Source organism: Peromyscus eremicus, unplaced genomic scaffold (genome assembly GCF_949786415.1).
Source record: "Peromyscus eremicus unplaced genomic scaffold, PerEre_H2_v1 PerEre#2#chrX_unloc_1, whole genome shotgun sequence".
Taxonomy (NCBI): Eukaryota; Metazoa; Chordata; class Mammalia; order Rodentia; family Cricetidae; genus Peromyscus; species Peromyscus eremicus.
The window spans coordinates 6526477-6552361 of record NW_026734288.1 but is presented as its reverse complement, the minus strand read 5'-3'; the positions used below and the strand labels follow the sequence as shown (position 1 = coordinate 6552361).

Here is a 25885-nt window from a genome sequence, read left to right as displayed (position 1 = left end):
GTACAAGTAAGAACGCAAATAAAATCAAATGCAACAAAATAAAGTGTAAAATACATTTAAAAAGTTTATACTACAAATACATTTCTAGAATAACTTTAAATAATAATGGTATCAATTCACCAATCAAATGACCCATGTTACATGGAAGGATTAAAAAAATGAAACCAATCTTTTTATTACTTCCAAAAAACTCAGCTCCAAAGATAGGAACTGTCATAAAATGAAAGGAGGAAACATTTTTTCTAATAAATAGGAAACAAGTAGGTGTTGTTACCCTATTATCTGATGAAATGGACTTTAAAAGAAAATTATAGGAAAAATGTAAAGAAGGAATTAACATCTCAATTAATTCAATAATCAATCAAGATGATATTACTACCCCAAGTGCATATACAGTAAATTAATATACAGACTGTTTCTAAAAATACATAATAATTAAAATATACACTGAGATTAATCAAAAACAGTAATATTACATGATTTCAGCACAGCACTCTGTTATACATACAGGTGATAGGGACAAAAAAGTAAGTAGGTAAATATAAAAATTAAAAGAAATTATACATCAAGTAGCCAGAAGGGTTATCCATATAATATCTCATACAAATATCAAAGAATATGAATTCTACTGCTCAACCCATGGTAGACCTTCTAAAATAGACATTATAACACAAGATCTTGGAACACAAGAAAAATCTCAGTGAATTAGAAGAACATGAAATGTCTCTTTGTAACCTATTTGGCCTCAAAGCAATTAAAATTAACATTCCCTATTTCTTAGGATTATAGCACAACACTAATACTGTTTTGGACTCTGATCAATTTCAGACCATGTAGTTACTGATGGTTGCTTGTAGAACTGGATAAAGTTACTTTGGATGTACTGTGGAAATTTATGAAATCATGAAGAAGTCAGGAATTTTCTAAATAGAAAAAAAAATCCTCCTTGGTCTATATTACTTCATTTCCAGATTTATTTAAATACAGCAACCATAATAATTTAATACCATTTCCATTGCTGACAAATACAGAAATGCAGATGGGCATAAATAGGCCCTCTTATTCATTTCCAAACTTATATCGAATTTCTAATTTTCAAATGAACACTATTCATATGTGAACAGGCTAAGATCATCTAACACACATCTTGGGAAACACATTGAGGATGTTATTTAACCTGAGATTTTTCAGGAACACTTTTTACTAACTAGCTGGCCTCAACCACTGCAGGACTGCATTTGCCTTGCTGTGAACCCATGGCCCATGTCAATGCTTCATTCCAACTTACCAGGTTTTTCAAATCCTGTCTGCTCTATAGCCTCATTCCAGGAATGTTTGCTTTGGTCAAGTTTGGTGAAGAGCTCTTGTGTTGACACAGAATGTCCTGTGCATTAGAAGAGACATATAACATTGTCTTTACATGATCCAATACAGTTGGAATCCTAACACAGCATTAAACTCAGAGTAAGAGGAAAATAATGGAAGATCCATATTTGACTTCCTCATTGTAAATGCCTTAATAAAAATACTTTAAAATATTGAGTGATTTTTCAGTTTTCTCTCTCTGTATATTTATTTTAATTACAACAAAACAGAAATACAAGCAGGGAACATCATGTTAAGATGGCTATACATTGCTTGCAGCAATGTATAATACAGGATTGTAAAAATTATATCATGTGCAAGAGAATGGATATACAAACAAGAATGAGTTACATACATGGGTGTTATATACCAAAATTCAACCATTTGAAAAAAGACATGTAAGACTCATTAACACAAAATATGTGTGTCTTCTAATAACACTTGATAGAAATCTTAGGGATAAACTACTTATCAAATAAAAAATATATAATCTTACCTGTAGAGACCAGGTTGGTGTAGTTCTTCAACTCGTCTTTGCCAGGCAAAGGCCTCTCAGCAGTCTCCAGGCAACCCAATTCCTCTATGGTGAAGTCTATGGCCACATCCTTGACAATCAAGAGGTTCAGAAAACAATACTGTTCTAACTTATGTCCATTTATGTAATGCGTTAGGGGCACAGAGAAAAATTAGTTAAATATAAAACATTCTTTTGTCAGTAATTGATACATATTATTTGAATAGATTGGTTGTGAGAGGGAGGGTGGTGTGAAATAAGTGCTTGTGACATGATGGGTAGAGAGGTATAAATCAGCATTAAAGGAGAAATCCCGAATGGAATGCACTGTAATTTTAGCTTGTTGATTCTTAGGCAAGACCAGCATGAAGCTAAATGAAGGCAATTTTCATCCCTACAACTCTGGCCGAGAAAGACACGAACATGCACCAAATATACAAGTATGAAGAGGCCTTTATCTATTGTCTGAAAAGAAATATTGAAGAACAGTAGATTTCACAGCAAGAACAGGAACTTGATTTCTAAGACATTCCAGAATTCCTATATGTACATTTCTCTAGTGATATCATAACAAGAAAGGGATCCCTATCTTCCTTTTCCTTTCAAGTTGAAGTATAAAAATGATATAGTTCAAATTCAAAATCAAGGAAACTGGACTCATAGGGGCTCACAGAGACTGAAGCAACAGAAAACTTACATGGGACTGACCTAGGCTCTCTACACATATGTAACAGTTTTGTAACTTTTTTTCTTGTGGGACTCTTAACAGTGGGAGCAGAAGTTGTCTCTGAATCTGTTTCCTGCTTTTCATATTATTTTCTAATACTGGGTTGCTTTGTTCAGCCTTATTAGGAGATGAGGTTCCTAGTCTTACAGCATCTTGGTATGTCATGCTTGGCTAAAATACAAGTGGTGCCTCCAATTTTCTGAATCAAAAGGAGAAGAAGTAATGGTGATAGGCAGAGGGATGGTTGTAGGAAGGGACTGGAAGGAGAGGAGCAATGGAGGGGAAGCTCTAGTTAGGCTGGGAAAATTAATTAATTACAATAGCAAAAAAAAAAATGTTTGGAATTGCTGCTATCCCGAGGCAAGGTCTAATGCAGAACACACACAGGACATAGGCATATGATACCATCAGAGCTGATGGAGAAGCTGAAGTGTGACATGTAAGCCTGAAGCTAATTATTTCTAAAACTAGATCTTCTTATGAATGTATCAGTGAATCAGTGCATTGGAGCTAAAAGGAATTATTTATGCTCCACAGTCATATCAAAAATTGAATGAACATCTAATATTACTAAACCCTGTAGGAGACTACATACTGGTTTTATAATGGAAAAAAATCTGGATTTTCTGATGTGAATTGTTATTGTCAACTGATTCTTGACCAGAAGCAATTTGGAGCATGGTACTTCACAGATAGATAAGGATATTGAAACTAACCCTCTCATCAACAAATAATTAGTTATAGCACAATATATTTTAAGATTTGTAATTCTTACATTGCTTATGAGTGATTGGAGAGTAAGAGAGTTCAGAAACTATGTGGAAGGATAATGACTCTAGATACAAATATAAATCTAGCAGAATAGATGTATTGTTTTTTATTAAGATTTTTTTTTCATTTTACATATCAAAGATCCAACTCGTCCCTCTTCCTGTCTCTCCAGCCTCCCTCTCCCAATCCTAGAAATAATCTTAACTATATGCATGTATTTGAATAAAACCCAGTTGGAGTGGACATGACCTACATGAGTGGCACTGCCTTGTCTTTGTGGATAGACTTTCACAATGTATCAAAAGAAAGGGCCAGTTAAAGGCATGGCTTATTTTCTTTTGAGTGGGTTGTGTTCCCACTGAATGACCCCCATTAACTCATTTATTTTAATGTTCTTCTCTTAGGAGGTGGATCTCTTTAGCAAAGATTAGAAGTTGTTCCTTCATAAAGGATGTTTCTCATCATAGATGGGCTTTGATCAAAGGCACATTTCAAGCATAAGTAAGCTATACAAATGTAAAGGCATAGAACTTAAGCCTGCTTAAGCATCTCTGCCTTTAACAGCTAGAGTGCAGATACAGAATATTGGACCTTTTCTCCTAGGTCACAAGGGAATAAAGATAATACCTGAAGAGAAACTCCAGTTTCCACATTAATCCAGATTAAATTTGCATATTCTTCTGTAAATTTCCTCAAAGCTGTTACCACTGCTAAAGAGAACACTGTGAACTCTAAGTGATGAAGGCAAGTGTGACACTCCTCAGCCAGGGCAAGAAAATCAGCTTCAGCCCCCATGGAAGAGATTGGTAGCAGGTGTCAGCACAACTGAAGGGCATTGCAGGTTCACTAGGAAGTTTGTAGCTGACAAAGAGAAACAATTGACTAGACTCTTTAAATCTGGTAAAAAAAAAATCAAAAACAGAAAAACAAAACAAAACAACAACAACAAAAAACCCAGAAGAAGAAAACACTCCTATTAGTATAGTTTCATACTGCATTATGCCTGATGAATTGCATTTGGAAGTTTTATCACATTTAAATACTTCATTGTAGTATATGACACAGTATATCTTTTATAGAAATTCTATTTTAAATATTATTTCTGGCAATACAGACATTCCATCCTGTTTCTTTTGTGCCTCTTTCTTTGACTTTTATGTAATGGACATTTGATCCCTGTGAGGAAGGATCATGGAACATAAGTCTTTTCTCACTGAGTAATATGACTCAATTACATTCTAAGTAGGAAGTGAGTGTACATGTTTTTGTGTAATATCAAAAAAGTCTACATCATGCATTAATTGACAAAATTTATCCAGAAAAAAACTGAAATAGTGGGAGAGCTGTGAAAAGTGGGTAAACACACATCTTTCAAATGCATTTAAACTATTTACTTTCAAAACCACTTGAGAAAAAGAAAAAGAAAGCCAAGTCAAAACTAGGGGGTAAATTAAACATTAGAGGCTACTGCAAATGAAGCATTTCTGTAACATCAGTCAACATATCTCATCTACATTTACATACTTACCTGAGAATATGCCATTTCTCTTTTCCCTTCCATGTGGATCCTCTCAGGAAACTATGTTTTAAAATTTCAACTTCCTGATAATATTTCAGATTTCAAACACCAACAACACCCTATGCTTGCTACCACAAACAGGAACTGGAAGGCAAGAATCACATTCCTCATTCCCTGTTCTAAAGCAGAGCCAAGATACAGAGTTCTACCGGCTCTCAGAGGCAGACCAAACTGAAGGTTCTCCTTTAGTACATTCAGACCAGCATCTTCAAGGGCTTCAGTACAGAGGTGGGAATGAGATTGAATTAACCTGATGCACCCAGCAGAGCCAGCTAGCCATTTCAAATGGAGGCTCAGCACAGGTGTTATTCATAAGCCTTAAGGATCTCCCAAGGACCCTCACAATGTCTTTCTCTCTAATGGCTGATTAAAATAACAAGAATGCTCCTATTGCAAATGACAAAATCTGTGGAGTACATGCAAATGAAAGTATTTCAACAGACAGAAAAACCTAGGTGTTTGTGGCCAAGAAGCATGAGGGCAATCCATGCCTCTATAAGGTCTTTGGTGTTTTTTCTCATTGTCTCCTTGTTTATTATAATTACTTTTGTAATATAATTAACATTTTTTATTTTAGTTTTTGAAGACAGGGATTTTCTGTATCATCAACTTGGCTGTCCTGGAACTCACTGTACACAACATAGTGGATGTAAAACTCACAGAGAATGGCTTGTCTCTGCCTCTCTAATGGTGGGATTAAATGTGTGAAGTGGCTGATGATGTAATAAGAAAAATATATGAACAGAAAAATGGACACACAAAATGGCTGGAATTTGGTGGATCTTTCCTTCTGATGGAGAAACAACATGAACAGGAATCTTTGCCTATTCACTACAAAAAGTTGAACAATGTTTCAGGGATAATACCTACAGGAAGAGGGGTCATTCTATCCAACTGAATAAGGGGGTAGGTTTGGATCATATCAGGAGGGACAGTCTCTGTAGGGGAGCACTTCTGAGGCTTAAACTACTGTTGGAGAAGGCTGGGGTGAATATTTTCTGAACACTATCAATATCCACATGGAGCACAGGAGGCTTTCTAATTCTGCTGAGCCTGAAGTGGTTTGTTTTACAAATTTCTCATGGGCCTGAGTGTGTGGTCTCTGACATGGATGTTTTCCTCTACACAAAAGAAACTCATTCATTCCTCCACAAATTCCAAAGTTCTTTTGCTCCCCAGAAACACATTTATTGATTTCTATGTTAGACTTTATGTCAAACAATGTACTAAGAAATAAACACATTTTACTTTGTATAAAGATCAATGGAGCAGATGATATTAATTACATAGTTTACCACAAAATGATTACTTATCATGCCAAGGCAGCAGGTATTAAACACAAGGTATTAATGCATTTATTGGGCATTTAGTCAAGGGAATAATTTAATGTTAAAACTTTTTATAATATACACTTAGTTAAAATTGCAAATGCTATGTACAAAATAATCTTAATGTAGAATATAACACAAACACTAATATCCTAGCTTATTGATGTTTATAAATAGTACTACCTGGCTTTAAGTCCTTATATTTTAAATCATTTTGCTTTGGTCAATTTTCACATGAATTTGAACCATTTAAAAAAAATAATTTCTAAATCATTGTGTACAAAATTTTCTTCTTAAAGGCGTGCGCCACCACGGCCTGGCTTGGTATAGTTCTTACTAAAGGAAATCTTCCATACAGCAGTCTTTCATATCAAGGAAGCTAGAATGTACTATTTCTTTAAAATTATGTGGCTGTAATGCAGCCTTTTCTGAGACAGAAAACATTCTGTGACTAAGAACTCTGTGGAACATGTCACATTGAGGACCCTGGAGAATGTTCTGTAAAGCTTACATTTCCACCACAAGTACATGGGGATTTTCTGTTTCTTAAGCATGAAGAGCCATCTTTTTTTTACAGGTGATTCCATGGATATGTTCACCACAGTTTCCTAATAAACAAAATATTCTATCTCCTTTTCAACAGATTTATTGATTATATAGTATCTGTGCTTCCCATTGGCTATAATAAATAGTCAGAACTAAGGCAGGGTGTGATGACTTATGGCATTAATCCTCCCAACAAGAGGCAATGGATAAAGGGTATCTGTCAATTTGAGGTCAGACTGACCTACATAGCACATTGCAAGACTGTAGGGCTATACGCAAAGGTCCTGTCTCTAATCAAACAAATAAGAAAAATACTCCAGTGAGTAGGGAACACACAAAAATCTTAGCAATGAAAATACTCTGCATCATTAGAGCTTCTTGTATGCTCATTGAGTCTCTGATGACACCTACAGAGAATTCACAATTCAGAATTCAGAGTCTTGCTTTATAGACTGATCTGAGCTACCTACTCCAAACTTCTGCTTCTCTTTGAGGAAGGCTTGATACCTTGTTTCACAAATGCACATTGGATTGACATAGGGATCAAATAATGGAATCTTGTGCACTCAGTATTTTAATTATTTTTATATGAGATGAGTATATTAAAATAACATTTCTCCTAAATAAAATTTGTGTAGAAACTCTGGATTTTGAGTTACTTCCAGGTTGCTGAGCTATAATGAGACTAGAGTGCTTCAATTAATAAATACCCTTTTCTGCATAATTTGACTTCTTTGTATGGGTCTCATTTTCTAGTTCCAGTATTCTATTTCAAACATGTATGAGGTTGTTTGCTTGTGAACACATGTGCATGGATATGTACATATGCTTTGTAGAAAACATTCTTGATTGTTCATTTTATTAACTGGGCCAAGATAAACACACAGCTGATCAAGATAGCTAGTCTTTCTGTCTTTCAACGTTCTCTGTGGGTATCCATGTGTAGTGGGTAGCCATTTTAACCTTGATCTGGAAGTTCCAACCCCCATTGAGCCTTTGCTAACTGTCACACCTACAAGGCAGGGCCAAAAGAGGACCTTGAAGACTGGAGATCCTGATGCGCTGTCTCTCTTGGTTTCTTGACCCTTGATGCTGGAGGTAGACTGAGCAGAGTTTACCAGAGAACACCGCCGGACTGTGCCACACCTTTCCTAGACCCTGCAACCTACCTATCCCTTCATTTGTAAGTTATACCACTTAATAAACCTCCCTTTTAACTACGTGGAGTGGCCTTAATAATCTCACCAATATCCATGTCTCTGCCTGTAAGATCTGAATTACAGGCTGGCCACCACACCTGTCATTTATTTGGGTTATGGTGATCTGTACTCTGCTACATTGTAATTTCATCCATTCCATTTCCCATTCCACTTATAAGAGTCTATTCACTTGTTGCCTTTCCAATTTTTCCCAGGCTTGATACACATTAACACTGTTGCTTCTAACACTACAAAATTTATCAACTTCCCCATTTCTGTCTGAATATTTTATTTACTATTTTCATTATTCTAATTTTAATGAAGTCAGACACCCCTTAATTGTTAATTGTTGTTTCACTCCTTGATGAGAATGTCTTGATTTAATTTTGCTGAGACACCTGACATTGTTTCCTCTTCTTTTTGTTGTTTGTGTTTTCCGAGACACGGTTTCTCTGTGTAGCTTTGCATCTTTCCTGGAACTCACTCTGTAGACCATGCTGGCCTCAAACTCACAGAGATCCACCTGCCTCTGCCTCCTGAGTGCTCGGATTAAAGGCATGCACCACCACTGCCCGGCTGTTTCCTCTTTTTTAGTTTTAAAACATTCCCTATGTTTGATGTACATGAGTCTTCTCTGGTAACCTCTATTTTTAATTCATTCTCTACACTTTGCTTATAACAAGCATTCATTGCCAAAGTTTTATTAATGACATTTTCTTACATTGTGCATATTATTGATTATCCTCCTTTTAATGGCTCCCTCTTCTTTTTGTTCAGGAGCCTGTAAAACTTTGGAATTCCTCCTAGATCCTTAGTATTTTTTGTGTTCCTTTTCCATTCTCTTTCCAATCACTTCCTTTGAGAATTCTTCTTTCCATTTGACAGAATATTTTCTAATTTCAGTAAGTATACTAAATATCTTCAACCTTATCCACATGCATATATAAGTGAGAGTAAAACATACATATGGCATAGTCAAAAGTTATTCCGTTTTTGGAAAAACAGTCATGCTTTTTAAGAAAATTATTTTCAATTGTGATGATTCCCCTACAACTTCCATGGTTTAAATTTTCATCAATGGTGAGTGAATTTCATTGCTCACATCACATTTTTAATCATTTTCTGTGGAGAAATTTATGAATAACAGGAAGATTTTCTTCCATCTAGGAGCTTAAAGAAACTTCATGTAACATTTTTGGTGATGGAAGAGTGAAGTGTAGTCTAAATATATGTTATGGAATTCCTAAAAAAAAATATGTCCTGTTAAAGTACAAATATTTTCCAACCAACTCCTTCAGAACAAAGAAAAATGAAACATAAAAATGAAAAGTAATTCATCAAGTATTGGTAATTAAAAAGCTGAAGAAGGGGAGGAGGATTGTACAAGCTGGAGGGTCAAGTTCATGATGGGGAACCCACAGAGACAGCTAAACTGAGCTTGCGGGAACTCAGATACTCTGAACAAATGGTTAGGGAGCCTACATGGAACCATCATATACCTTCTGCTTGTGTGTGACAGTTGTATAATTTGGTCTGTTTGTAAGACACCTAGCAGTGGGATCTTTACCTGTCCCTGGTGCTTAGCTGGCATTTGGGAACCTGTTCCCCATGCCCAGCCTTGATGCAGGGAGAGGAACTAAAATCAGACTTAACTTTATGTGCCAGGCTTTGATCAAGCCTATGAGAGGCTTGTCTCTTTCTGAATGGAGATGGAGCAAGAGTGAGGAGGGAGGTGGGGTAGATGGGCAGGCAGGAGAGAAAGTGTGAGGAAAGGAGAGAAAAGAAACTGTGTTCAGTATGTACAATAAATAAAAAATGAAAATAAAATAAATCATTTACAAATTTTTAAGAGGAAAAAGAAGAACAAATCACTGTTTTGGGTATGGGGGTATCTTAAAAATGAGAAACAGTATAATTCACTCTGTAAATCTACTAAAAATCAAACAAAATCACCACCCTGGGTTTAGTATATGGTCTTACTTCATCGAGGCTAATATGTTCTGCTGTTTGGAATTAATGAAAATATTTGAGTGCATGGGAGCAAGTGTCTCCAACTCTTCCATCTCTCCTTCATTACACATATTGTGCAAATTAAGCTCAGACCTTCCTTTCTCTAACAACCCAAGTGGCATCTTTGGGCAACTAACTTAAAACAAATGGTTTTTCTTCATACTTGCTTCAAGTACTCTCCTGCCCTGCCAGAAATGAGTACATAAGAAAATAAAGACAGTTCTATTTTAGTGACTCATAGACTCTCTTACTTAACAACTTGTTAGATTGTAGTTTGAGCTCATTTATGATAAAGTTGTAAGTTGTCACCTAACCACAAATGAAGATATATTTTGAGCACCTAAATTCACTTTCTGACTTATTCCAGGCCATATGTGACCCCACTTCCTTTATTCATTCCCCTTTTGGGTGCAAATGAAGCTGACTCTTAATGTTCTTATGGGGACCTAGAAAGCTTTTGCATTATATTGTAAAAGAGTGGCTGCTGCTGAGGTTGTAGACTGGTTCTGTGACAGGACTGGCAGAATTTTGTCACAGAAGAATAAAGTGGGTAGAGCAAAGAGCTTAGTATGCTTGGAGTTGTTTTCCTCAGATTATTCTCGCTGATGGTAGAAACTCTTCTGCAGACCCTGGGAAGGAGACTATTGGAGATTAGACCCCTAATAGTTTCCATTAGTGAGGCATTTAATGTTTATGATATTCTCTTCTATTAAGCTTTTTAACATTAACATTGTTAAATTTTGTTGACAATACAGCACAAATTAGGAGTACATCATCTACCAATAGACTTGTATTCTGGAAAGAGACACATGAGGATTTTGAGTTGAAATGTATCCCTGAATCATTCCTGACATTCAAGTCATGATGAGTAACAAACAACAAAATCTCAAGGGTATATATAAAAATATAAAAAACAAAACCAGCAACAACAACCCACCACCTTTCATAGACAACCTTACTTGAAAAGTATGATCACACACTGACTGATATTTAAATAAACAATAGACCACAGAGATGAATAGGATTTCATTCTATCCATTACAGCAGAAAAAAATACCTGTCACTAAGTAAAAGCACAATAGTAGATGAACAAAAGCCACAGAAGGGATATAAAGATCAAAAAATAAACTTCACTAAATGGATTTGCCATACATAGAGCGCACTTGAGTATCTACCTCAAATGTTTCAAAATAGAAACCACAATGCAGTGATCTCAACCATATGTCTTGAGTGAACATGGTAAGTAAATTACTTCCTCCAAGGCTACAATGAAAAATAAATGAAATAAATTTTTTTTCGAAGCTGAAGACAACTGTGGTGTCAAAAGTCTTTACCAAATTATTTACACAAATAGGGTTCTTCTCTTGTATGAGTTTGTCCCCATTTTCTGACTTCAAAATGATAGAAATAGTTTGTAAAATATTTACAACACAAGAGGCATAGCTGAGCAGTTAAGAAATGTTCATTCCCATGACCAAGGTCTGATTTTTACAATTTCCTGTAATTCCTGCTACAAGAAGATCCAAGTGTTTAATGTTCTCAGGAACAAATGCACATTCACACACTCCAAAAGACCAACAGTGACATCACATAATTATAATTAAAGCAAATTTTAGCAAATTTTTTATTGATGAAAGTTTTTCTCTTGTAAGTATTCAATATTATAGCCAGTGTTTAGCTGGTCTAATGGCTTATTACAGTGTTTCTTCACCATGAATTGTTTCATGTAACCAAAAGCATGAGTTCCAGAAATGTATACTTGTAATTGGTGGTTTCATTTGGAAAGATTTAGGAAATTCTGCCTGCTGCAGGAAGTATGTTACGGGAACTACCAGGTAGCGAATTTAAGTCCACACATCATTTACAGGTGCCACACTCTGCTTCATGTACAGTTAAGGATGTGAGTTCTTAGTCTTCTGCTTCTGCTGCCACATCTGACAGTTGTTTCCATGCCACTTTCATGGTGATCATGTATCCTTCTAGGATTAAGGGCCAAATTAAACACTTTTATAGGTAGACCTAGACATTATATCACAACAGAAAAGGAATTAATACAAATCCATGAAGTTTTACACTTGAATTAGTTATTTCATGCAATTTAAGACAAGTATAAAATCTAAAAAGGGTTATGTTATTGTTTAATGAAAGAATGTATCTTGTCTTTAGGAAGTTAGACTACACCTACAGGTGTGATTGGAAGGTATCCTATATAATTACAGCGGTGAGGAGAAAGGTATCCTGACAGGAAGTTAGGCTATGCCTGGAGCTGTGTTCCCATGAGAGATGATCTCCACACATGAAGGAGAAATTCTGCTTCTCTCTGAGAGAGAGCTCTTAGAGCTGGGCTCTGCTCTACTCTGCTAAGAGAATTTTCCCACCAGAGATGTCTGTTGTTGCTCTGTTCCACTCCCCTAAGGGAGTTTCCCAGAGGAAGTGTCCATTGCATCTTTGCTCCAAGTCACTAGAGATATTCTGATCCACTTGGGAAAAAGGATGTCTTCACTCAAAAGTAATTCAAGTCGTGTATTACAAGGGAGGAATCAAGGAGAGAGTCTGGATTCCTTTTCCAGTATGGAAAAGGTCAGCAACCAACTAAACATGCACAGGGCTTATATGGGGCTTCTTAGGGCTGAGTTTTTCCAGGGAGATTTCTGGAGTGGGAATTATTTGGATTTCAATCCCTGTGTTTGAACAATCTCAGAGTTAGGCTACATTTTGTGCTCATTGATTGGTTGGTTTTGTGCTCAGTTTGTCAAAGCTAGAGTGTGTTTCATTGGCTGTGCTTTCAGGGAAAAAGTGTTTCTTTCACTTGGTCCCTCTTAAAATTATGTCTCTAGTTTCGGGACCACAGTGTATCTCTCACTGGCTCTGGATTCAGGGACAAAGTGCGTTTCTTTAGCTGGCCCTTTTACTCTACACACAGTGCTTCATAAATTTGATTTTTTTCCCCCATGAGATAGCTGGGCCAAACTATATAAAAATGGAAGTCATAATGCTTGAACAGTTTGTTGAAACTGTCAACTTTTTTTTTCTACAAAATAAATAATGTTGTGTAATTGGCTGTAAGTGTATTGGTTAAAGATCTTACTAATACATTATAATAAATAGCCCTCAGTATCATTTTCAGGTACTCAATGTCTATTGTGATAAGAAAAGGCTTTAAGAGATCAGATGCACACAAAAGTTTTACTCCTGTATAAAATGCAAAACCTTACCACACAGACTATATTTTTAGGGTTTCTCTGCAATATGACTTTTTCTCATGATTTCAAATATTACTGATACATACAAAGGATTTATAGCACTAATTACATTCATAAGGTTTCTCTTTAGTATGTTTTTTATATACAATTGAAGATGACTGTGATAGGCAAAGGGTTTATCATAATGAATACATTCATAGGGTTTCTCTTTAGTATGTATTGTTTCATGAATATGAAGATGACTGTGATACAAATGCTTTACCACATTAATCAGATTCTTTCTCCAGTATGTGTTCTTTCATGCATTTGAAGATGGCTCTTTTGTGCAAAGTCTTTGCCACACTGTTTACATTCATAGGGTTTCTCCCCACTGTGTGTTCTTTCATGCATTTGAAGATTACCACGCTGTGCAAAGGCTTTACCACATTGAATACATTCATAGGGTTTCTCTCCACTGTGTGTTCTTTCATGCATTTGAAGACTGCCACGCTTTGCAAAGCCTTTACCACATTGAATACATTCATAGGGCTTCTCTCCAGTATGTGTTCTTTCATGCACTTGAAAATTACTCTGTTGTGCAAAGGCTTTACCACATTGAATACATTCATAGGGTTTCTCTCCAGTATGTGTTCTTTTATGCATTTCAAGATGACTTTGACGCACAAATGCTTTACCACACTGAATACATTCATAGGGTTTCTCTCCAGTATGAGATCTTTCATGCCTTTGAAGATGACCATATTGTGCAAAGGCTTTGCCACATTGCTTACATTCATAGGGTTTCTCTCCAGTATGTCTTCTTTTATGTACTTTAAGACCATTGTTATGAACAAAGGCTTTACCACATTGATTGCATTCATAGGGTTTCTCTCCAGTATGTATTCTTTCATGCCTTTGAAGAATATTGTGATGAACAAAGGCTTTACCACATTGGTTACATTCATAGGGTTTTTCTCCAGTATGAGTTTTTTTATGCATCTGAAGACTACTCTGATGACTATAGGCTTTACCACACTGATTACATTCAAAGATTTTCTCCCCACTATGTGTTCTTTCATGCCTGTGAAGATGACTCTCATATGCAAAGGCTTTACCACATTGAAAATATACAGGTTTCTCTCCAGTTTGGTTTCTTTCATACCTGCAAGAATAATTGGCACATGTAAAAGCATTACACATTCAATACACTGTTGACTCCTTATATATGTATAAATGATTTTTACAATTTGGTCATATTATAAAAGGAAACAGATCTTTAGGTTTTATCACTATGTTTACACTCATGTTGTAGTTACACAGTCCTAGTACTCATAGGGCTTTTCTGTAATGTGAGTTTGTTGGTGTTTGAATGAAGCTAGAAAAAGAATTACTTGAATAATTGCATCAAATTCAAGAAATATATTCAATGTGGGGACTGCTACATATCTTCTAATTGGTCTGAGAGAGAGGTATGATATGTCTTTCCATATCTCTATGCTCATCTGTCTTGTATCCAGAGTGACAAATGATATACCTAGTAAAGGAAGAATGACAAATAAAAGATTTCCATAATGAATTCAGTTTGACTTCCTGTCCTCATAGACTTATTATAGGAATTAATATTTCTCCATAACAATGCCCATTGACTATTGACTCTGCCCTTCTCACTAAACAGCACAGTCACAATAAATATATGAGCAATACTATCTTTACTATGGACTCTGCTTACTAGAATTTTTTGAAGATACACATCTCACCTCTTCACTGATTATTAATTTTGTAATTTGATTAAGATAAAATAAATGGGTTTATAGTCCTACAGCATAGCTCTCATGGTGCAATGATTCAAAAGTTGATAGCTGTTGAGGCATTTTTCCCTTGTCTTCTTTCTTAAAAGAATGCCTTGCAAATGCAATTCACCTACTTAAAATTGAGGTATGTGCTTTCTAAGAATTTAATAATCACCAGCACACTTCAAACAGTGCTTATTTACACTGCTGCAATTGTTTAATTCTTCCAGAACACATTACAATTTCTTCACAGGTGCATTTTTATCAACTTGCACAAGACAATTACCTTCCATGTCTTCTGGAACTTTGAAAATGTTCATCAGTAGTATTGTCTCTCCAACTGTACCCTAAAATATAGTATCAGAAAATGTATGATATTTTATTGGAAACTGTGCAAAATTTAAGTTACTATCTTCAGTGACTCTTTGAAGCATGACTGAATTATTCACCCCATTCTCCTTTCTCAAGCAAATTACTGAAGAGAATCAATAACCAAGGAAATATTGTCCCCTTATTTTAAAACATGAAGGAGTATTCAGTCTTACCTATAGAAGTGAGGTTCCAGTAGGTGTCCAGCATCACATCTTTGTAGAGATTCTTCTGGAAAGGATCCAGCAAAGTCCATTCTTCCCAAGTGAAGCCAACATGCACATCATCATAGGTCACTACATTCTAAAACATCCCATACATGTGTACAACAGAAAGCATTGTAAACGTATACTTCTTTGACAGTGTAGTCATATAATTCTGATCCTCCCACAATATTTCAAAACATAGACATTGCAATATAATCACCAAGTCACTTTAGATAAAAACTGAATAGGAGGTTTACCTCTGTCAATTATATACCCCTTGAATGAGATATTACTTTGCAAGAGAAATGCCTATTAACATAGAGAAACAAGTAAACAGATCAACAGTACAGAGTACACATGAGTGAAATTGTATGAATAATTACGAACTACAGAAAAGAAAAGTAGGTTAGGTAGACTAGGTGTAATGTTCATACCTTTAACCCAAGCACTCAGAAAGCAGAGGCAGGTATATCTGCCTCTGAGTTGAATAGAAGTCTAGTCTATGAAATCAGGTCCAGAAAAGCCAGAACTATACATTAAGACCTTATCTTCCATGCAAAAATCGACAAAAAAGATAGAGGAATGCTGTGGGATGGTCTGTATGTAAAATTGCTCTGATTGATAAATAAATAAAACACTGATTGGCAGGGGCTAGGCAGGAAGTATAGGTGGGACTAACAGAGAGGAGAAAAGAAAGAACAGGAAGGCGGAAGGAGTCACTGCCACCCTCTGCCAAGACAAGCAGCATGTGAAGATGCCAGTAAGCCACGTGGCAAGGTATAGATTTATGGAAATGGATTAATTTAAGGTGTAAAAACTAGATAGCTAGAAGCCTGTCATGGCCATACAGTTTGTAAGTAATATAAGTCTTTGTGTTTACTTGGTTGGGTCTGAGCGTCTGTGGAACTGGCAGGTGACAAGGATTTTTCCTGACTGTGGGCAAGGCAGGAAAACTCTAGCTACAGAGGAAACTCAGAGGTTTTTACTGAAGTTCCTTAAAAGAGTGTTGGATTCATTACAGTTCTGTTTTCATCTTCAAGAACATGAAGTGCCCAATTCAAACTGTAACAACAATAAGATTTTGATAAAAGGCACTGCACATTGTAACAGTTATAAATGGACAGATGAAAACTTTAGAAATATAAATGTTGATCAAATATAATGAACACAGGACAGGAGAGATGGTATAGCAGCAAAGAGCTCTTGTTTGTTTTGCATGGAGGTGGACTCAATTGCTCTTGCTTACATGGAAGATCACAGCTATTCATTATTTTAACCTCAGGGTTTCTAAGACCATCATTTGATTACTGTGATGACCAGATTCCCATGTGGTGTATATCCATGCATACAGGTAAAATATTCATATTCACTTACAAATTCAAACAAAACACAACAGGCAGGAAGAAGTTCATGCACCTGCTATACAATGTCTCAAAAGGTGCAGGCAGTATTAGTGTCATGAGTACATGCCATCCTGAGAAACAGAAGGATGCTCTCTGCCAAATATTAAAGTACAAGATACAGGTGAAAATCTGTAAAACAGCATATGTTTGACATGTATAAAAACCTATATCTCAAGCCTATCACCCAATAATATAAAAACAAAAAAGCTAGGAATGTTGGCCCTCCTTTCATCCCAGGATGTGGGGCCAGAATCAGCAGGATATCTGAGTTTGAGGCTAGCTGGTGTAGAGAGCTCCTTTCAGGAGAGCCAGTGCTACACAGATAAACCTTGTCTTCAAAAACAACAGCAAGAAAACATTAAAAGAGCAGGCTACCAAACTGTCTTATCACTGAATTACAAATGCTTCTACTCTATCTTATGTGATTTTGAGATAGAGTCTATAATGTTGATGAAGGCATGACAGAACAGGAAGCTGGCTGATTAATTTCAACACAACACAGTATACAGAACAAACAGGTAATGTGCTGAGACTATATAAATGCATATTACACTCCTAGTGAGGAATTTTATCCATTAAGACTCCTCCTAGTAAAGGTTTCAAAACAATAGAAAGAAATATCCAAGGAGAAACATGTGTCCAAATACAGTGTCTTATCTGGGAGGTTTTTAAATCAATTACATTTTGACCCAAGTCATTAAGGCTCATGGTCATTCATGAGGAAAATGCATTTAGTTACTTCAATGATCCTCATAGTCTGCAACAGCCCTTACACTGTTCAAATGTCCAAAGTATCTTCTGACCCTCAAGATGATCTCTTGACAGTGATATCTTGTAAAATTAGTAGAGTTACATATTTTGAACATACAATGGCACACAGTCCCATTCACATTCCAAAACAGTGAAATGGGGACACAGTGAGGGAAGGTTGAACCAAGAAAAGACTGAAGCACAGCAAGAAAAACAACAAATCCTGTATCTCTGTCTCAGATGCAAGGGGCTTCAGTTCAAAAGGGCTTAGATGGCCCTTTCCCTGCAATTTCCCAAACATTTATCTCTATTGTTACTTCTACTCTCTATATGCAGCTAAGTCTAAATAGAAGATGTCTCATAGCTTAGGTATCTCAACATCTTGTGGTCACAAAATGCAACCCAGGTGTGTGGAATATTATTTTAAGATGTGTTATATTTGTGTATGCCGTGGAACATTTTTTTAATGATGCAAAGATGTGTTGCAATTTTTTATGTTGCATTTGTTTAACTCTGTGAAGCTGTGATACATTGTCTGTCTAAAATACTTGATTGGTCTAATAAAAAGCTGAATGGACAATAGCTCAGCAGGAAATGATAGGCAAGGCTGGCTGTCAGAGATAATAAATGGGAGAAAAAATCTGCATAGAAAAAAGGAAGAAGCAGCAAGAAAGAAAGAAAAGAGATAGAGAGAAGACACCAGGGGCCATCCCCTCACCTACACAGCAAGCAATGGAGTAAGAAGTAAAGAAAGGTATACAGAATAGAGGAAGTGAAAATCCAAAAGGTGGATGTGATAATTTAAGGTGAGAAAAGCTGGCTAGAAAAAAGCCAAGTTAAGGCCAGACAATTATAAAAAAGACTAAGCCTCTATGTGTGCAATTAATTTTAGAACTGGGTAGCCAGACACCAAAAGAGTAAAGAGTTAAAAAAGAATTAAAAAGCACCAAGCCTCATCCTTACTACTTCATGCAGTGAACCCTCCCAATCTCCTCACTTGATTTCTGTCTCTGCCAATCATAGATGCCTGCAAAAATGCTGAACTGTAACCAGAGGCTAAGAATCGATGACCTTAAATTTTGATTCTCTCTTGTTTCCAGGACCAGCAAATGATGGGGGATCCAGCAAAGTTTGACTTCTTGATTGGGATGGACACTAACATGCTTGGACCACAGGTGAAGCAGGTTTTGTATGAAGTTGCTTCATGGGACTAGAAATCACTGTGCTTACTCATTTCATAACTTCAAGCACTAGGTAAATAGAGCATTAACCTTAGGAGACCTTCCGTTACCCTTCGTGCTTCCATTTTCTTTATAATGGTGATCAAGTCTTTGAAAACCCTTGCCTTTTTCAGCACTTCACTGCCCTCTGAAACTACCTTCTCATTTTCAATTGTTTCTCCCTCTCTTGTTTTCTTCCACTGTTCACCTGAATGAGTCTATAAAAACACTCCAACACATTCAATATTCCATTTAAGAAACTAGTACATTATTTTTTAATTCTGCATTAATAAATATCCTGGGCATTGACAGAATAAGAAATGATTTGGAGCCAAAATATGACACAAGTGACTCTTAGCCTAATTTTTACTGAGTCATTTTGACTGAAATTCTATAGCCTCAATCTCCATTTTCAGCTATTACTCTTAACATTCCCATATTCCTAGTCATACACAATGGACCAATAATGTTCTGTGTGCAACTTTCTATGATTTTTGCCAACTAAGGTCCTGATATCTTCCACATTCTTCCAAAAGACAACATTCTCAGGTTCTACCTAGCAACAAAATCACTGTTGGTGTTACATATTTTGTTCTAACTTTCTTTTATCTTACTGCGATTAAAGCCTCTAACCAAAGACATATCAGGCAATGAATGGGTTTATTTGGCTGATTGTGTCAGATCACACTCTATCACCTTGAGAGATGAGGATAAAAACCCATGCTAAAAATTGAAGGCCAAACCCACAGGCAAAGATTGCTTTCCAGTGTTCTCTCTTGGCAGTAACTGTCTCATGCTCAGTTAGCTCCCTTTTCTAGCCCAGGCCCACTTTATTAGGGTTTTTGTCACTGTAAGGAACATGTAAGACCTAGGGTGAACTGGAGTGATAAGCAATAGAATGACTTAAGTAAACCACAAATGGAGTAGGAATGAGCTATAATTTATGTGTGGAAGTTGGGATAAGACTAGAAACCTTGCCAGAAAGAGATATAAAATGAAGCCTCAGACCTGATCAACAGATCTCGTCAGACCCTTGCATGAGATGTGAGATCCTGTCCCCAGTGAAGACAAGGCTAACCGGAGGAAGGCTGACCCAAGATCCAAAGGAACAGATGTGGCGAGTCTGGACCTGTACACCTGGAGAGGTACTCCATTTCCATTTGGAAGACAGGATAAATATTACTTGTAATCTTAATGTGTGAATAAATGAATGTTATACCATGTTTGAATCAAGAGTGATTATTCCTCCCCTGCAACTTGGGTATGTTCTTGCTATAGTCACCCTAGATGGAATAGCCATTCCTGCTACCCTAGGTGGAGGAGCCTTCTCATTTCAATCATCAATCAGCAAAATCTCTCACAGACATAACAGTTTCTGGCTATTATAAATAAAGCCTCTATGAATCTAGTTGAGCAATTGTCCTTGTGGTAGGGTGGAGGACCATCATTTGGGTATATGCCCAAGCTGGGTCTTCATGTAGATTGGCTACTCATTTTCAGAGGATTGTGTATTTATTTCCCACAGTGGCTGTACAAGTTTGCACTTGTCAAAGCAGTGACTCCCCTGGCTCCATGTCCTTGCCAGCATTAGCTATCATTTGTATTATTGATCTTCTCATTCTGGCAGATATAAAATGAAATCTCAAAGAAGTTTTAATATGCATTTCCCTGATGGCTAAGAATTTTGAACATTTCTTCAAGTGTTTTTCAGCAACTTTAGATTCATCTACTGAGAATTCTGTTTAGAGGTATATCCCGTTATAAAGGGATTATTTAGTTTGATGTTGTCAAGATTCTTTAGTTCTTTATTATCCTGAGTCAGTCAAACATGGTATGACAAACATGGTATGTACTCACCTATAAGTAGATATACGGTCAAGCCGGGGCGGTGGTGGCACACGCTTTTAATCCCAGCACTCAGGAGGCAGAGCCAGGCGGATCTCTGTGAGTTTGAGGCCAGCCTGGGCTACCAAGTGAGTTCCAGGAAATGTGCAAAGCTACACAGAGAAACCCTGTCTCGAAAAACCAAAAAAAAAAAAAAGTAGATATAAGTAGTTCAGTAAAGTGCAATCACAGTAATCACAGTTAATCACAGTAAAATTCATAGATGCTGCGGGGCTAAAGAAGAAACAATGGCCCTAGGAGAGATTTGCATCTCTCCCTTGGAAGAGGGAATAGAATAGATATTTTGGGTGCACTGATGGCAAGTTGGGATGGGAACAGGAAGGATCAGGTGAGTAAGGAAGAGACAAATGAGGAGAAGGTAGGGAGAGATAACTGGAATAGGGGAGCTTTTAGCAGGGGTTATGAAAATAGTGCAATGTAAACAACCTGGAACCTGGGCTGGGAGATGGCTCGGTGTTTAAGGGCATCAACTGCTCTTCCAGAGGTCCTGAGTTCAATTTCTGCCAACTACATGGTGGCTCACAACCACTTGTAATGAGATCTGGTGCCCTCCTCTGGCCTTCAGGGACACATGTAGGCAGAATACTGTATAAATAATAAATAAATCTAAAAAAAAAAACCATCTTGGAACCTATAAGGGTGACCCTAGTTAGGATTCCAAACAATTAAGAATATGGATGCTGAACTAGTAATTTTCTGTAACTACATAAGGCTCCAGTGATGGAACTGGGACACCAAGACAGCCACAGAACATTCAACTGAAACTTGACCTGCCTATAATGTATGCTGGATCAAGGGTTCCAGGCCACCAGCACATAAAATTTTCACAGTCCCTTCATTCCAATTAGTCTCGTCTGTCTTAATTCCCAACACTTCAATTAGTAAATGCTTAGAAATTACAAAATCACTCCTCCTACTATAATCAGGTTCTGTTTTTTTTTTTTTTTAATAATGGTGACTTCAGCAGCTTATTATCTACCCTCTTTTCTGCAGTAGTGTGCACAATATACTATTCCCTCTATTCTTGTCTGAAGGTAGAAACCATGCTCCAAATGCAAGTCCTTTCCTTTTACAACAATGGATATTAAATTGGATGAATCAAATGGGTAGTTTTTAAACCTAGAGGTGATACAATCATTCAATTTAAGATTTTGCAGCTGTAATATGGAGGACAGCAAGATCACTGACCTGGAGAGCAACACACTGGGACCATGGCCATTTGTGTCAACATAAGAGAGCTTGTGTCAGAAACATCTTTCTAAAATGATTAAAATGCAAGTGTCCTAGAATCAATATGCCTTCCAAGGGACAAATCACTCTACACAATTAAGAGATTAATACGGAAAAAAATCTCTTTAATGAAAGCATGCATTCATCTCTGGCTAATGCTCAAAGAGGAACCAGCCTAGAAGAGATCTTGCGTTCCCCATATTCCATCATCCTTGTGACATTTGGATTCAGGCTTCAGATTACACTTTGAGTAATTCAAATTGGGACCAAATACTGCAACTCCACCCACTTAGACAGATGGGAGACTTACACAGCAAAGACATTTCCAAAATTATTTCTTAAGTAACCCAGTGATATGAAACAGTAGGATCTTCTTCAGTAACAGGGTTCTGAGGTGAAGGAGATGAGAAAGAAAGAAAATAAATGAGGTCTTGTACAACCTATGTCTCATGTCAACTAAGCACCTTTTTTTTAAAAGGATTTATTTATTTATTTATTATGCATCATACAGTATCCTGCCTGCATGTAAATGAGGTCTTGTACAACCTATGTTTCATATCAACTAAGCACCTTTTTAAAAAAAGGATTTATTTATTTATTTATTTATTTATTTATTTATTTATTTATTATGCATCATACAGTATCCTGCCTGCATGTATGCATGCAGGCCAGAAGAGAGCACCAGGTCTCATTATAGATAGTTGTGAGCCACTATGTAGTTGCTGGAAATTGAAATCAGGACCTCTGGAAGAGGAGTAGCCAATGCCCTTAACCTCTAAGCCAATTCTCCAGCCTCAACTAAGCTTCTTAAGAAGAATAGCTGGGCGGTGGTGGCGCACGCCTTTAATCCCAGCACTTGGGAGGCAGAGCCAGGCGGATCTCTGTGAGTTTGAGGCCAGCCTGGGCTACCAAGTGAGTTCCAGGAAAGGCGCAAAGCTACACAGAGAAACCCTGTCTCGGAAAAAAAAAAAGAATAGCAACTTGTATACTACTTCCAGGGGGGGAAACTGAAGAAAATGGATGACTTTTATGAAGTCAGCAGAACTATCACACAATGGGATAAATTCATGATCTGAAAAAACCCCACCACAAAGGCCCTAGCCCTAGACCATTACCAGATCTCCAAAGCATATTTCTGTCTTTAGGGAAGGAGCTGTTCTATTGCCAACACATCAGACCCTTAGGCAAAGCTCTCAAGGCCTAGGCCCTAGGTTTTAACTACCTTTTCAAGAATTCTCCTCCTTCCTGCCTGAGGGCATAAAGGAAAGCCTTGCTTCATCAGGCAACTCTGTAACACAATGGTGTTTTCCATTTCTTTATTTTTATTTATTTATTTATTTATTATTTATTTATTTATTTATTTATTTATTTATTTATTTATTTATTTTGGTTTTGTGAGACAGAGTTTCTCCATGCAGTTTTTTGTGCCTGTCCTGGATCTCCATCTGTAGTCCAGGGTGGCCTTGAAATCAGAGATCCGCAGGCTCTGCCTCTTGGGTGCCGTGACTAAAGGTGTGCACCACCACCACCCAGCTCTACATTTCTTTTTTCTCTTTCTTTATTTTTCTTTTTTTTTCTTTTTTTTTTTTTTGGTTTTTCAAGAGAGGGTCCCAATGTGTTGCTTTGGAGCCTCTTGTGAAACTCACTCTGTAGATCAGGCTGTCTTCAAACACACAGAGATCTACTTTCCTCTGCCTCTCAAGTGAGTGCTGGGATTAAAGGCGTGTACCACCACCACCACAAACCTTGTGTTTTACTTTTCAAACATTTGTCACTTGGTCATAATGCTCATCTGGCAGAACTGTGCCTTTCTAGAGGAATTTTTTTTTTCAAGACAGGGTTTCTCAGTGTAGCTTTGCACCTTTCCTGGAACTCACTCTGTAGCCCTGGCTGGCCTCAAACTCACAGAGATCCATCTGCCTCTGTCTCCCAAGTGCTGGGATTAAAGGCGTGTGCCACCACCACCCAGAACTATGCCTTTCTAAAGAAGAAATTGGAACTTTATGGCATGCCAGGACTTAAAGTTGGATGTGAACCTGCAATGCCTCAATGAGCAGCTTGTTAGATATTCTTTGATATAGGATTAGGCATAGTGGCTTGTGGTAAATGGGCAGTGTCTCCTTTGTAATGCTTTGGAGCCAAGTGTCTGAACAATACTGGTGAACAAATGTGTATCCTACTGTCCTAATCTGTAACAGCCCTGGAGAATATACTTATTTTGTGTTTTTTTAAGTAGTCCTCTCTCAGCTAAATTCTATTTTGTGAGACTTACTATCTCCAGAGAATTAGTGAATCTTTTATATCACTAATTCTACTCTTATATATTATACCTTAGTAGTGGAGTACTACCTAACACATTAGATGCCTTTTACAACCTCCACAAAATTAACAAAAAAGGATCTTAAACATGAAAGGTAAATTCAAAGTGCTGAATCTCTAGAAGGTACTGGAGAAACTAGGCCTCATCTAGTTTAAAAACATGCTTTTGTGTAAGTGTCCCCAAACAACGTGACTACACAGCTGCATGACAGGCTTAGAGGCCCAGACATATCTTCTGTGACAGGCTTAGTAGCAAGCAACACCTGGAGTCAGGAAGAGAAATAAGCATACACCACCCAGGGATCCACCCAGGGATGAGGAAGCACCTAACATCCCAAACATTCCAAGAATTAGATAAGGTGGCCAAATATCCTTGAATCTAGCACACAACTATTTTTGTTTTTGAGATACCACTAGATAATTGTCAGCCAATCAGGGTCCTGAATTCTAGAAATTTCCTCACCCCAACCACTGCTATTATAAAAACCCAATCCCACCTGAGCTCAGGGTTCTCTGCTCTCCCTGCTGTGTGGGACAGACAAAGCCCCGGAGCTTGAAAATAAAAGCTTTTTAATTTCACTTATGGGATACAGCCTCCATAGTGGGTTTTTGGTGATCCCCACAATCTGGGCATAACTCTTTCAAACAAAAAGAATGTTTAATTTGATTACAAATATTTTTCTACACTCAGCTCCCTGCTCCCCATTCTGTGAGCAGAATCAGCCCACAGAGCAAAGTTATTCAGAGGCCTTCCCTGGGACTAGGAAGATTCAAAGACCACATGGGACCTCACATGACAGGGATTCTGGCTGGAGGTTCCCACCCATATCTGGGGAGAGCCCACCCCACTCTCTCTTGCACCTCAAGATCTGCCCCACCCCATCTGGGGACAGCAGCCCCTCACTCACCATGTTGTGGGTTCCCAGCTGGTCCATGCTCTCTGCTCAGCTCCCTGCAGCAGCACTCACAGCACAGCACACAAAATCAATGGCACCTTCTCCCCTTCGAAGTCAAGCCTGAAGCTGGCTGCTAGAAGGACATTGAACCGCTTCTTACTGGTAGATTGCCTGGAGGGCCTGATTGGCTAGTGAGGCCTGAGTGAAAAGAGCACCTCCCATAGGGTTAAATTATGCTTAAAAACACAGTACAATAATTCCTAAGCCTGCCTTTCCCCCCACACAAAGATATTTTCTAAATCAGCAGATATCAGCATTTCAATAGCACTTGCCCCTGGCTCCAATACAAACCCTGCTATCTTATTGCACTCCATAGGCACTTTCCCTTCTTCCCCCTGGACACAATGTCACTAGCTAGTGTGCGCAGCTCACTGTACTGTGTGGTGTGGGGTGATTCCCTGTCACACAGGTGGAAGGTTTTCCAGAATATTAACAATTAAAAAAAGATTTAAAGATAAAAAGATGTTTGTAAAACAAATTGCTAAATTGTCATATTAATAAAAATTCCAGAGCCAG

The 25885-nt window shown here is 37.4% G+C and overlaps 1 protein-coding gene across 1 annotated transcript; it reads right to left on the bottom strand.

Annotated features, from left to right (window-relative positions):
* Positions 1-663: 663 nt before the first annotated feature.
* Positions 664-25348, bottom strand: LOC131900961 (zinc finger protein 120-like). The gene is made up of 8 exons (XM_059252266.1): positions 25322-25348; positions 15557-15683; positions 15298-15358; positions 13607-14383; positions 10203-10224; positions 1862-1970; positions 1289-1384; positions 664-677 (listed from the first exon to the last, which is right to left on the bottom strand). The coding sequence occupies exons 1-8, from the start codon at positions 25346-25348 to the stop codon at positions 664-666; spliced, it is 1233 nt and encodes a 410-aa protein (XP_059108249.1).
* Positions 25349-25885: the final 537 nt, after the last annotated feature.

Coding starts and splice junctions, on each gene's coding strand:
- LOC131900961 (XM_059252266.1), bottom strand. CDS start 25,348: ATGGACCAGCTGGGAACCCACAACATG. Junction 15,684..25,321: donor AGCTGGGAACCCACAACATG/GTGAGTGAGGGG, acceptor GGGATGTTTTAG/AATGTAGTGACCTATGATGA. Junction 1,971..10,202: donor CAGGAGAGTACTTGAAGCAA/GTATGAAGAAAA, acceptor TTGATTGTCAAG/GATGTGGCCATAGACTTCAC.